We start from the raw sequence: 14,706 nt of genomic DNA on the forward strand, positions 1-14,706 counted from the left end.
CTATAATACAAGGAAATCATATTTCAAACATTAAGTTAAATTACCTACATATCCATCAATTTTGTGTAATAGTGTATAGCCTAGTCAAAATTTCACCCTACATAGACTTGTTATAGACTCGTAACATAATTGTTCGAAGACATTTCATTTACATTACTTTCATGCAAAGTAATTATATTTGTATGAAATAACTCACATCTACAGCATCCCCATTTTCTAGTTTCCTTTTCTTAGACTGTGTATCTGTATCAGTTGTCTTCCTTTTTTTCCTTTGCTTTGGAATTATGGGTACATCCTCATTTTCACTAACTTGAATCTCTGATAATTTTGGTTTGTCATTGTGCTCAGATATTTCATCACTATTATTCCTGACTTTTTCACTTCTCTTACTTTTTCTCTGAGAGTTGTCCATTTTTGAAAAACTATTGTCTGATTTTTTACTTTCACAAACTACAACATCAGTGGTTTCATTGTCCCATTTAACATCTCTGAATTCCATACTTTCATCCATGGATACATTCTTACCATCCTCATCATGATCTTTGGATGCTTTTTGGACTTTAGGACTTAGATAGTAATTGCTATCTTCAAAATCTTTAGAGACTTTCTTGATTTTGGGACTTGGGCAATAGTTGCCAAGAAATGAGTTTTCATTTTCTCTTTCCTTGTTCTTTGATACTAAGGTCTTAGTAATCTCTGAATCAAACACTGAACAACTTAGTCCATCCACTTCATCAAAATCATCAACACTTTTTACTAACCTTTTTTCTCTTTGTTGAGGTGTCATCAAGGATGAATCATGACCTTCACTTTCTTCTCTCGCCTCTGACTTTCCATTTACAGAAATGGAAAACCTCTGCTTAGTTTTCATGCTGTACTTCTTTGTAACATCAACATCTCTCTGCTCATTCAACTCTGTCCTTTTGATAGTTGTATTTTTTATTTTTAGGTTATTAAAAATACTTCCCTTCACAGTAAAAGAATCCTCTGGAATATCTTCAACTGGTTTGTTTGTAGCTGGCTTAAATTTGGCCATATTTTTCTTTGTGACGGTTTTGTCTCTTTTAGCCATTTCAAACATCTTGGAACTTAACTTGTGCATAAAATTAGAAGCATCTGGTTCCCTTTCATCAGCTTGCGATTGCAGGGAGTGGTCAGTATTTGTTTTTAGGCCTTGCTTATCCCTGTTGAACTCTGTACCCCATACTCCACCCTTGGAGGTTTCCCTAAATTCATCCAAATTGTCCTTCATTTCTTCATTTTTGCTGTCTACCTCTTCAATTTTTCTTAGTGTTTCAATGTTCTGTACATTGAAGATATCAAACAATTGTAATACAGTGTACATGTACTTAAATAATACCAAACTGGTCCTAGAATGGGCCATTCTCAAATGACAGTTTCAGAATGACTAACAGCATTTTGAAATACCGAAAATCTGGATATTTTTACATCGATTTATTTTTGCGAATTTGAGTCATAAAGCTATAGATTAATTTTTACGTTTTAAATTTTTGCGAATTGTCATCGGCGCTAAAAATAAAAAGCACTCAAATATTAAATGTCAACATACCGACATGCACAATGTTAGCTAACCTTCGGACATCGTATATTACCGCCGGTTTGTGTACACCACACAAGTATTGGAGGGTCACGTGTCAAACACAGGTGATGTTTTCCTGTGTCAAGCGAGCGAGAATGAGAAGAAAATGGCGGCATTCAGCAAGAAATTCAAAATACTGTAAAAAATTTCGTATTCCGTGAATTTTGGTGTCCCGCCGGTACACTGTGAATGGGGTTAAACAAAAACCCGCTACATTCTGCGTAACGCCGGTACATATCATATCTATGAATAAAACACGCATGCATGCAGTGTCATTAGTATACATGTACACTTAAGATAGACATGAGGCTACCAGTCAACCGAAGATACCGATTTTGAGTGAAGTCCTTCTCCACACGTTGGTTATAGCTTGGGAGTAATTACATGGTTATATAAACAGGTTTTATAAATGACCACTACTTACGGACACCTGTTCATATAGTAAGGCGAAGAGAAAAGCCTTCAGCAAAATTTTATTACTTTTCTTTTGTTGTTGATTACCGTAATTTTTAGGAAAAAAATTTTTGCGAATGCAGAGCACGCGCAAATTAGCTAAAAATTTATCTACGGTAAAAATTTCCAGATTCACAGTATTCATTTGTTTAATGGTTCTGATAAACACAAGTATGGGATGAAATAAAATCTATATTGAAGTTATGAAATATTTCTCTAACAAAATGTGTTCAAAACAATATAAAGTTCAATACAAAATTTCTAACTCACACCTAACCCTTGTCAAGTTTTTTCTTATAATTATAAATATGTATGATGTTGTGCTTTTCAGTGACTGAGTTAGATCCAACCTGGATATTAATCCAGTTTCAGCTAAGTGAATGCTCCTCTTACCTGTGATTCGCTTAACACTCTCTTTAATTTATTGTAGTGTATGTAGGCATCTGAAAGCAAATCATCAACATTTATACAAACTAGAAATGTGTACAATATCACATTTGCTTTGTGATAAGAAACAACTATCCTGCTTTTACTCAAAAATACTAAAAGATAAATCCATGAATGAATTAATGTTTTATTTTTTTTGGGGGGGGGGGGGGTCTGAAATCAAAAGCCACATTCATCAAACAAATGCATATTAAAATTTTAATAAAATTAAATATTAAAATTAACGGTGTACAAGTGAATAATTGGTACCTTGAATCTCCTGAGGTGCTGCTTTGATCTCATCCTGCAATAAAAAAGAAAATTCCACAAAGGTGAAATCCATCCAAAAAAACTACAATAGATCTCTTTTAACAACCAACCAGAAAAATGTTTTGAATGCAATAGTGTCTTCTACAAAGAAGCACCTTATCAGATAATTTGATATCAATGCAAGTAAGGAAACTGAATGAAAAATAGTCTAAATACATATAAAAAATTAATCTATAACTGTAAAAAGTAATTATCAATTTCTCCACATAATTACTTACCCTTTGTGGTTTACGGCCATTCTCTTTATAGAATTTGATCTCCCATCTTTTGAGGGTTGTTTTTAACTCTTTAATTTCATTATCTTCCATTGTAAGATGTGAAGCAAATCCGCTCAATATTTCTATAACAAAATTTGAAATTAAGCGTTTAGACAATGGCATTCATACAGAGTCATACATTTTGTCATTTTTCAGTCTGTCATAATCCAAATTGTGACTTCTTCTTGGGTATGGTATAGAAACCTTATCCAAGTAAATTACATTTGTTTATAAATAGAATGATCTGACCATGACCGGGCGATACCTAGGTCATTCAAATATTGTGAGCACGACCACGAGCAGTTACTACTTAAATCAGCATTCTAAGGTTGAAACTTGACAGATGTGTTAGAAATCAAAATTTGCATGCTCATTGGGAAAAATGGTAAGGGTTAATGACTACGGCTACGTAGCTGAACGGTAAGCTAGCCACTACATAGATATTCATAGCCTATTGTAAATATTTTATGCTAAGCATCAAATTCAGAAAACAGTGCCTTGTTACTGGGGTAAAAGTCAGGACTAATTTCTGGTCATATCTACAAATTCAAGATAGCCACCTTAGTTACCTCTCTGTAGCAAACATGAAATCTATTTACTTTGTGATATTTTGTTCATCTTTTAAGCTAGAATGAATTTAAACATGTAAATGATGTATATTTCCATTTGAAATTAACAAATTGTGTCGATGTAATTAGTCTTTAGTTGAATATTTCCAACTTCAAGTCTGAGACCTAGAGGCTTACCTACAGGTCCGTTCAATATAACTAAATATCTACGACCTAGCGGCTAGCAGTGGCTCGGTAGCTGATCTTGAAAGCAGCACTGTTTACATGTATACTGACCTAACGAAAGAACATTCTATCTATAAGAGCAGTTGATTGAATGGACTTGAGAAACCAAGCGATCTCACCTTTGTATTTCTTTTCGTTACACTAGAATCTAGTCAGCTTCTGAACAGTTAAACTTCTCCGATCATCGCTGATGATTACTGACGTCTGATGTGGTTTTCCATCTTCCCGCAATTTTGCGTCATCTGTTTTTCTTAAACATCGATCCCGATTTAATACAAATTTAATCCTTACTGTTTAAACTATTGTCGGAGAAGTAGTTAGATATCTAATATTTTTCTCAAAGCTTTGCTCTCTGCAGTGTATAAATAATTTAGCAAAATAAATGTTTACGTATTGAAACGTGAAATACTTTAAATGTATTTATGCAAATTAAAACATGCATATCAAAGTGATCAAATAATGTCATTTTTAAAAGAGCTTAAATTCATTTTAATAGAGTCATAAATAAACATTTTATCATGGTCTGATTTAGTGTGAAAAGTGCACATCTCAATAAACAAGAGTTTTTGTGCGATTACCAACTTATCATTATAAAGATTACCCAGCAATATAAGATTTAAAATCTTGTAATGATGAAAATATGTGGACAAAATACATGTATTAGTACTGGTTTATATTGTGACAAAGTAAATGGTCAGAGCATTGAGGTTTTTAACTTAAGTGATTAAAACCGTTGACAATTTGTTTTTCCTTGTGTTTACTGAAATAATCATTCAAATAATATTCAAATTTTGGTTCAAATTGTTACAAAGTCAGAATTGTATTTTGCAGCCCTGTTGCAAAATGCTGTATAATGTATAATTTAAGTGATTAAAACCGTTGACAATTTGTTTTTCCTTGTGTTTACTGAAATAATCATTCAAATAATATTCAAATTTTGGTTCAAATTGTTACAAAGTCAGAATTGTATTTTGCAGCCCTGTTGCAAAATGCTGTATAATGAATGTGAATCGTCTTTGGCACCTGCTGAAAATTGGGTTAGTGAAATTAAAATTAAACTTTTTGAAATAGGTCTAGGATATATCATCCAAAGTCAGTTAAAGTGCCCCAAAACCAGTTTTCGTTGTCACAAGCGATTTTTGAAAACAAAATTCTCCATCTTTAATTGTTAAGGGGATTAAATTTAATATCTAGGTATGACTGACTTATGAATTAAGATATTACGATGTATTAATCCCATTTACTGTACTAAAATAAAGAATTTATAAGCCAAATTTGATCAAAACCAAATGTCACAAACGAGAGTGGTCGTATTTAGGTACAAAAAAATAATCTAAAAGCACCAATATAGGAAGCAAAGTGATGAATATTATAATGATCAGGGGATAGACTTTACATTTTTTGTCTATAAATTTCTCCCTGTTGGCCGAAGAAAAAAATACAATCCAAAATTTGAGTGTCCCATTTAATGCTGTGAATTACGTTACGATTTTCTTGCATCAATAATGAAATTGTAATAGGCGTTTACCGTGAGGTTAAATGGATAAAACTGATCACAAAGTTACAAAGATATGAAAAAAATTATGACTCACTAACAAAAGATACCATTTTTGAAAAAAGAATAACAAATTTCGAAAAATTTCCATATTTACATTAAATTGTGAATTACGTTACGCAATCTTGCAAACAGTTCCTGAATGCTACAAACTTCAACTATCCAGACTGATGTACACACCGATGCCTATCATTGTTACTACATACACAATGCTTCTAACTGCCACAGTTTTATTTCGTATTCTGATTAAAAGTCAAGACTGTGAACTACGTTACAGTGAATTACGTTATGACCGATTTACTTTATATTGTAAAATAATCCTAAAGGGGGGCAAAATCACCATGAATCTTTATTCATTGACACCGCTTAACATACACGCACTTGTAGAAAGAAAGTTAACATGCGGTAACCATTTTGACTACTACAGTTGTGTACGCAATCGTCAGAAGTGTGATTATGCTTATTTGTGACTGAAGAAAACTTCTGGTTTTTAATGATGTTATTGGAATTTTATATTGAGAATGAAGAATAAAGGTTAAACTTTGATATCATAAATATGAAACATTGATTCGTTTGGTGTTTAAATGAGGTATAAGTCTATATAAGAGTGTAACGTAATTTACAACAGTGTAACGTAATTCACGAACAAACATAACTACTGTTTTAATTTAATATAATGACTAGAATGAAATATGCAAAGCTTTAAAAGAAATCCTGGGAACAAAAAAGACCAAAGGTTAGAGAAAACTATCGCAAAAAAGAGGTTATTATGCTGTTATTTCACGGGGTGGGGGAGGGGGGGGGGGGTTGTGAGTTGTAATAGCCGTGCAGATCATGTTTCTGGGACGCAAGTTTCAAAAACGTCAATTTGGTACCATGTGGCTTGCAAAGAGTGGGTAACTTGTTGTATGAGCTCTGTTCCTTGGCAAGGCAGTGAGAGTGACACCCCTACCAACAGTTTTACAGAAAGCAAGCACTGGAACATATAATTATATTGTTGGTGATTAGGTGAACGCAAGTATCAAGTAGATGCGTGCATGTTGCCACCATGTACGATGGTTTATAGTACACTGTATGTTGAAATAATTATCGAATAAGACCAGGGATATCATATCACAGTTATGATAGGTGGGGAAAAGTCCTTTAAATGCCCGAACAGACAGGCAAAACTTGGATTCCTAGTACAGAGAAATAGTGATATTCTTTGCTCTTTGAACGACCCAGTATATCAGGAAGAGACTAGAAATATGCTTAAATTTTCTGAAATATATGAAGAAAAGTTCAAAGTTTGTGTGATTAACTATTAAAATCCCTTCAATAAGTTAACTTTATTTACTTTTTATTTTTATTTCCATATTGACTCTTACAACTTCGTTTGTGAATTACGTTACGTTGCTTGTTTTATTCTACAGACTTATTTTGAAATATAATTCATTGCCCATTCCCATCAAATTTTTATGGACACAAGAAAATATTGCTTTATTATCTGTAAGTAAGTAGTTATTATGTTCTTTAAGAACATGCAGCTTTTGAATTTCCCTGATATTTAACAAGATATGTGAAATGTGCCATAATCTGATTTGAAACAATCATAACACTTTGGAGATATATTTTATCATTTGCATAGGTATTGCAATATATTTTTTTTTATTTCCCATAGTTTCATTTGTAGAAATACTGCTGTTTAATCATAAAAAAACGTATTGATTTGCACTTTAAAGAATTAATGTGAATTACGTTACAAAGAAGACCAAAAAAAAATGTCTAAAAAAAAACTTTCCTCCGAGTTTCAACATAACAAAAACTTAAAAATCTCTTCGTAAAAGGTATACAAATGAAAGCAGATGCATAATTCTCTGTTGAATTTAGTATGTAAGTTTTAAAAAAGAATAAATAAAATAAGTTTCTTATAAGACAACATTTTTTTTACTTTTTACCTTACAGATACTATGTGGTAAATGGACTATTTTAGAATTGATAGTCAATTTTCCATTGAACTATGGTTTTTAATTGGATAGTTACTCTATCTGCATCAAGTATTATTACTTAAAACACTATTTTGAATGCTACAATAAAAATTTATTTTACATTTTGTATAGTATTCCATGAAGTTACGTAATTCACTTCTAAAATTACACTTGATTTGTTAAATATGTCTGAAAAATATAATATCTGATTTTCCAGAGCTCATATATGTGTTTTCTGGTCATTCAGATATTGCTCTATCCAAATTTATACATTTCTTGCGATATCTGTTCTGAGCCGTTTTTTGAAAATTTTTGGGGCACTTTAACTGACTTTGGATGCTATATATTGTATGAACAGGAGTATATTCATTGTGCAACCTATTTTCCTTTAATTAAGCAAAGAATCATTGATCACTTTACTCAACAACTTGTAGAACATATTAATTCATCATCTCGATGTTATTTTTACAAGCATATTATTGATCAGTTTTCATTACAATATTATTTAACAAAATCAATACCATCTACATATAAGAAACAAATTACAAGAATTAGATTGTCATCTCATAGACCAAAAGAAAAACGCTTATGTAAATTTTGTTCAGATATTGAAGACGAATTCCATTTTGTTTTGAAATGTCAGCAGTATAGAGAAATCCGAGTAAAATATATTAAGAAATATTATTGGAAAAAACCTTCTGTATACAAATTTATACAATTATTAAGTGTTCAAAATTTTAAAAAACTGTGTAATTTGGGGAAGTATCTCCATCTAGCTTTCAATATTCATGAATCATAATTAAGAAAAATTCTCTGGTTTTTTCGCCTGTTAGTAAAATTTTATTTTATATACATTGTCAATGTACTTTACATATACATGTATATGTGCTATTAATTATATGTAATAACCTATGCCATAAGATGTATGTCTTGTGCAAATAAAGAATGTTTAAAAGTTAAAATAATCGACCCAATTGGTATTTGAATTTCTGATTTTTGTAGAATTTCATCATGCTTTGAAACTGTAGAGATTAAAAATTTTGAATTGTAGTTAACGACGAACAGCGTTCTTGCCTTCTTGATACCGGTCCTTGTTCTTGCATTGCCTGCGAAATCTTTCATTGTTATATCAATAACATCTATATAATGTTTCTCTGCCGCTGGTGTATCCTATCTGGAAAGAGCTTGCTTTTTTGTTGTTGGCGTTAAAAATAAAAATCAAGACTTTATATACTCTTCGTATACTTTATTTGTTATCCTGAAAGGTAAATCTTAGAAATACATTCCTTTCAAATTCTCGTTGTTTGGTAGTTACGTGTTCTTATCATAAAATAAATAAATATGTACAAATATATATACAATTGAATTCACTGTCAGTCCTCTTCATTATCACCACGGCCTCCAGACTCCATTTTCTCCGTTGGATCCGCCACTGCTTCCTGATGACGAGGATCCGGAATATCCAGAATAAGATCTTCTCTCCAGGCTTCCATCAGACGATTCCTCGCTACTGGTAAACAGACGGACTCGGAGATCCGGAGATGTGTTTAGATTAATGTCGTATCTTCCAGACATGATCAGTTCTTCGGGGGAGAGGAATCCTTTGGACAGGGACGGGAGACCGAGGGGTGTAGAGGTCCTGATGGGTTTAGCAGCACTAAATTCGACTGGGGTAGAGGTAAACAGAGGCATATTGATGTGGGAGGGGTGGATCCATTCTTTGGGCGACTTGTTGTCATAAGGGGAAAGTTCTTTCAAACCTCTCATCTTCTCACTTCTCATGGCGGCGTCATCTTCACCAAATACGAACACCCGTGATGCAGAGCCACACATGATGCTGTCCGACTCCATGTAATCGTCTGCTTCGAAATTGACGTCCTTGATGGCTCTCTCGCCGCTGTACCCACACTTGTAGGCAGGAGTCGGGAAAAGATGACCCGGGTAAAAACTCTGATTGGTGTTGGTACGAACTTCTGGGTTGTCTACAGCTTGTGTTCTTCTGGTGCAACTGAACGGATCAGACGGATTTTCTGTTCCCGGTGTAGCAATGCCCCAGTGGTCAACAAAACGTTTACCTAGAATATTGGAATATACAGATAAAAACACATAAAACGTTTGTCATAGTTTTTCTTTTTTTTTCCATTACCATAGAATATACTCACAACCAGGATACAAAATAGTCTCATCGAGTCGGCATTGTATGCACGTCGTTGTAACTCTATCATAAGACGACATAAAGTTTATAAGTTATTAATAATTCATGTGATATCTATAACAAAGATATAGAATACTTAAATACTAAATTAGAAAGTATAAACACTTACCGATATTCTGCTGATGCATCTCAATCAAGTGACCGATCGTCATTTCTAAAATATCAGCCTTCTCCATTTTTGCAAATCTTTTTTCCTGAAAACAAAAAATCAAAAAACGTCATATTCATTATACATTTATTTAGAATATATTACTACAATTAAAAATTGCACTTTTGAATTAATCGGATTGATTATAAGAAAATGACTCACGTCTTTGCCTGTGGCTCTCATCACGATGTTCTTCAACTGGACCAGACATTTGTTGATCCTGTCCCTTCTCCTCTTTTCTGTGACTGGTTTGCTGGCCTAATTAATAATGATAAAAAATATTATATTCATATTACAGTGTGTATTATTTACAATATCAAGATATGATTTCCGCTTATATAAAACAATTTAAACTGCATGTATTTGTATGCGTTTATAAAAATCATCACCTGCGAAATTTTTTACATATATTTTAAGCATTGATTCCAATTTACATTGAATTTTTATGAAATATTTAAAGTTGTTTATCAATTTTTTTACCTTTTTGCCGACCATTGGAATTGCACCTTCACGGACAGATAACTGTTTCAACAGTTTCCCCCCGACAGGTTTCTTAGCTTTCTGAGCCTCCATCGTATACTTGTAATAATATTCGAAATATATTCTTATTGGAGAATGAGAGTTGATTGTGATTTGCAATGACCATGTCTCCAGTACTTATACTGTCCAAGAAGTATATTTCGTTAGTACTAGGTGAGAGTACTGTATGCCAGGTGATGTATGTACAGTTAGTTTACCTGTGTGGACTGGGTGACTCATTAAGACATCGACACAATAATTAGTGTTGATTAGTGACCATGTATTGTTTTTATGCTGATTGGGGTACTCATTGATAAATCTTTTGTTTTCTCTGTATACATGTATTCATAATTAATGATCATATCATTAATCGAGTTTTGGTCAGAAAGAAAAAAAAAGAAAAGAAAACTAGCCAATTATGGTGATAATATCAATAATCAATTTGAATGAATATATTTAATATTATTATCTTTTACAGACATATTGAATTGATCATTAGTTTGTTGGGATTTTGTTAACCTTGGATAATAACTTTGATTTTGGTTTCTAAATTGTTTAAAGATATTTGATGATTTTCATATCAAATTCGTTTTAAAAAGTTTGGAAGCTTTTTAAACTTGAGTTATTTTATAAAGAATGTTGCTTCAGTCATCTTTTTGGTGCAATCGTTTTGATGTTGCATTTATTCTGTGTAAAGATAATCTATCAGGAAGCCAACTTTGAAAATACAAATATAGACTTACCGCAAGTCAATTGAAGTTCAATGCAGTAAAATACTTTGTGAATTTGTTTTATTGGAAATTGACAATATTGATAAAAATCATTAGTCAACGAAAACAAATAGTTAAAGTTTCATATCTATACAGTACAATGATAGTTTTATATATATATATATATATATATATATATATATATATATATATATATATATATATATATATATATATATATATATATATATATATATATATATATATATATATATATATATATATATAGTGTGTGTTGTTTCTGTGTAAAAACTACATGCATGTCGAATATCGATCGAGTTCATTTATTCACAGAACCATGTTTTAAGCATGTATATGGTTAAACTATGGTACAGAAGGACAATGAAAAGACATCTTACAAAATTTAAATACAGTGTACATTTATTTACACGAATGAAACTGAGCAGAAAGGGGAAATAATATTGCAATCATAGAGCACGGACAAATTTAAAAAATACGTAGTTAGTTCATTGATTTTTTAACATATTACTTTGTCGCCTGGTCAGAAAAGTTTAGAAAGTTTGGTCAAAAACGGTAATACACATTTTCGTGCATATATACACTCTTCGAATACAAGACACTGCACTTGATATTATAATGAGATTCTGTTATATACTTTCCTCGATTTATCGTGTACTTCACCTTTAATTGAGTGAAAAACCCAAAGAGATAGACCTACACCTAAATGAATGTTATACATGTAATTAACATGTGTATAAAAAAGATAGGAATCCTACAAAAAAGTTTCCTAAATAGCGCATGGAAATGGTTATTAATGGACGCATTACAAGTTATCATTTTTGCCTCATTTACTCATTTCCTAATTACTTTACAATAAACAGCTAGATGATAGCATAAAATAATCTGTTAAATATTGATATTTGAAATCCAACAATAGGGTCTTTACTGCAAGTAGTTTATTAATTTGTTGGCATATAGACTTAAAAAAAAAGACAGTGATACCTGTACTTTTGGACCATATTGGACACAAGTACAATGTCATCTATATATCTGGATATTTTCACTGATGTTCAATTCATATTCGTTTTACATATCCTACATATGTACTTTACATGTATTGTGTGTCGGAAATTAGATCGATCTATCTGAGACTGATTAACGCCCGTCTCCAACGATCACTAGCACTGCCTCTGTTTCAGACATCTACCGTTCGTGATATGTATTTAAGAAATAATCAAATAAGTAATGCATTCGATCAATAATCACGACACAATTTTCATTTATTCCCTCCCAATGGAGATTTCAGGCTAAATGTATCATAAAAAAAAAACACACCACATTATTACAAGTATAAATTCCATGACCGATTGCCCATTCATCTATAAGTCGTTGCATATTAGATTCTTTGATTCAAAATATCAGTAAATAAGAGAATTAAATCGTGTATTTGTATTTATGGAAAATGTTAAGGAAGAATAATTTACCAGAAGAATAATTTATCTCAATAACACTTATCATAAACTGTTACTCTCTGATCAAAACTCGATTATCGATATGATCATTAATTAGATACAAAAGATTAATCAATGAGTACCCCAATCAGCATAAAAACAATACATGGTCACTAATCAACACTAATTATTATGTCGATGTCTTAATGAGTCACCCAGTCCACACAGGTAAACTAACTGTACATACATCACCTGGCATACAGTACTCTCACCTAGTACTAGTACTAACGAAATATACTTCTTGGGTACTATAAATAACGGAGACATGGTCAATGCAAATAACAATCAACCCTCACTCTCCAATAAAATATATTTCGATCATAATTACAAGTATACGATGGAGGCTCAGAAAGCTAAGAAACCTGTCGGGGGGAAGCTGTTGAAACAGTTTTCTGTCCGTGAGGGTGCAATTCCAATGGTCGGCAAAAAGGTAAAAAAAAAAAAGTGGATAAATTAATTCAGACTAACTGATGTTAATTAAAATTAATGCTTATATACGTGCAAAGAGTCTACGATTTTTACAAATCTTATTGCCATTCAGTAATTATCCTGCTTGTCTCTTAATAGAAACCAAATAGACTTTGATTTTGAATATTTATATATAAAATAAACTGTATATTGGAAAAACAACAAAGATTTTTTCTTATTCTATACAGGCCAACAAACCAGTCACAGAAAAGAGGAGAAGGGACAGGATCAACAAATGTCTGGTCCAGTTGAAGAACATCGTGATGAGAGCTACAGGCAAAGACGTGAGTCATTTTCTTAAGCAATCATTCCCATCAATTCAAAAGTGCAGTTTTTTTATAGTAATATTGTCTTAATAAATGTATGATGATAATGTCATGACGTTTTGTTGATGATTATTTTTTTTGTTTTACAGGAAAAACGATTTGCAAAAATGGAGAAGGCTGATATTTTAGAAATGACGATCGGTCACTTGATTGAGATGCATCAGCAGAATATCGGTAAGTGTTTATACTTTCTAATTTAGTATTTAAGTATTCTATATCTTTGTTACAAATATCAGATGAATTGTAAATAACTTTATGTCGTCTTATGATAGAGTTACAACGACGTGCATACAATGCCGACTCGATGAGACTATTTTGTATCCTGGTTGTGAGTATATTCTATGGTACTAGGTAATGAAAATAATAAAAACTATGACAAACGTTTTATGTGTTTTCATCTGTATATTCCAATATTATAGGTAAACGTTTTGTGGACCACTGGGGCATTGCTACACCGGGCACAGAAAATCCGTCTGACCCGTTCAGTTGCACCAGAAGAACACAAGCTGTAGACAACCCACAAGAAGTTCGTACCCACACTAATCAGAGTTTTTACCCGCGTCATCTTTTCCCGACCCCTGCCTACAAGTGTGGGTACAGCGGCGAGAGAGCTATCAAGGACGTCAAATTCGAAGCAGACGATTACATGGAGTCGGACAGCATCATGTGTGGCTCTGCATCACGTGTGTTCGTATTTGGTGAAGATGACACCGCCACAAGAAGTGAGAAGATGAGAGGTTTGAAAGAACTTTCCCCATATGACCACGATTCGCCCAAAGAATGGATCCACCCCTCCCACACCAATAAACCTCTGTTTACCTCTACCCCAGTCGAATTTAGTGCTGCTAAACCCATCAGGACCTCTACACCCCTCGGTCTCCCGTCCCTGTCCAAAGGATTCCTCTCCCCCGAAGAACTGATCATGTCTGGAAGATACGACATTAATCTAAACACATCTCCGGATCTCCGAGTCCGTCTGTTTACCAGTAGCGAGGAATCGTCTGATGGAAGCCTAGAGAGAAGATCTTATTCTGGATATTCCATATCATCGTCATCAGGAAGCAGTGGCGGATCCAACGGAGAAAATGGAGTCTGGAGGCCATGGTGAAAGTGAAGATCCGAGAACTGATATATTGCATTTGTAAAGACATGAATTGTATATATTTGTACATAGCTATTTATTTAATAAGAAATAATAGGAATTACACATATGTATGCGACAAACGAGTAAGAAATCATATAAGTGTGTGCTAGGTATGATTGACTTTGTTGGAATAATAAATAAATTAGATATATAAACATGTACCTTGTACATATCAAAAGTTTGAATTTCATTTCTTTGCAGAACAAAAACAAACTGCATAGCAGGTTCTTTGATAAAATAAATATGAATTTTTCAAGTCCTG

At 32.6% G+C, this 14,706-nt stretch overlaps 3 protein-coding genes across 3 annotated transcripts in view; 1 reads left to right on the top strand and 2 right to left on the bottom strand.

The window, feature by feature from the left end:
* The window catches only part of LOC128187189 (ATP-dependent DNA helicase Q4-like), an 85,734-nt gene extending 81,642 nt beyond the window's left edge, over window positions 1-4,092 (bottom strand). The window contains exons 1-5 of the mRNA XM_052857453.1: window positions 3,980-4,092; window positions 3,028-3,149; window positions 2,750-2,783; window positions 2,447-2,496; window positions 197-1,303 (exon numbers count right to left, since the gene is read on the bottom strand). Coding sequence (XP_052713413.1) covers window positions 197-1,303; window positions 2,447-2,496; window positions 2,750-2,783; window positions 3,028-3,117 — 1,281 coding nt within the window. The 5' untranslated portion in view covers window positions 3,118-3,149; window positions 3,980-4,092. The remainder of the gene's footprint in view (window positions 1-196; window positions 1,304-2,446; window positions 2,497-2,749; window positions 2,784-3,027; window positions 3,150-3,979) is intronic.
* A 4,554-nt stretch (window positions 4,093-8,646) lies between these two features.
* LOC128186721 (uncharacterized) lies at window positions 8,647-10,318 on the bottom strand. The gene is made up of 4 exons (XM_052856582.1): window positions 10,226-10,318; window positions 9,908-10,003; window positions 9,707-9,791; window positions 8,647-9,457 (listed from the first exon to the last, which is right to left on the bottom strand). Exons 1-4 carry the CDS (start codon window positions 10,316-10,318, stop codon window positions 8,772-8,774), a joined length of 960 nt encoding a protein of 319 aa, XP_052712542.1. The 3' UTR covers window positions 8,647-8,771.
* A 2,525-nt stretch (window positions 10,319-12,843) lies between these two features.
* On the top strand, window positions 12,844-14,620 carry LOC128190875 (hairy/enhancer-of-split related with YRPW motif protein 2-like). The gene is made up of 4 exons (XM_052863088.1): window positions 12,844-12,936; window positions 13,163-13,258; window positions 13,390-13,474; window positions 13,720-14,620. The coding sequence occupies exons 1-4, from the start codon at window positions 12,844-12,846 to the stop codon at window positions 14,406-14,408; spliced, it is 963 nt and encodes a 320-aa protein (XP_052719048.1). The 3' UTR covers window positions 14,409-14,620.
* The last annotated feature ends 86 nt before the right edge of the window (window positions 14,621-14,706 follow it).

Source organism: Crassostrea angulata, chromosome 6 (genome assembly GCF_025612915.1).
Source record: "Crassostrea angulata isolate pt1a10 chromosome 6, ASM2561291v2, whole genome shotgun sequence".
In the NCBI taxonomy this organism is placed as follows: Eukaryota; Metazoa; Mollusca; class Bivalvia; order Ostreida; family Ostreidae; genus Magallana; species Magallana angulata.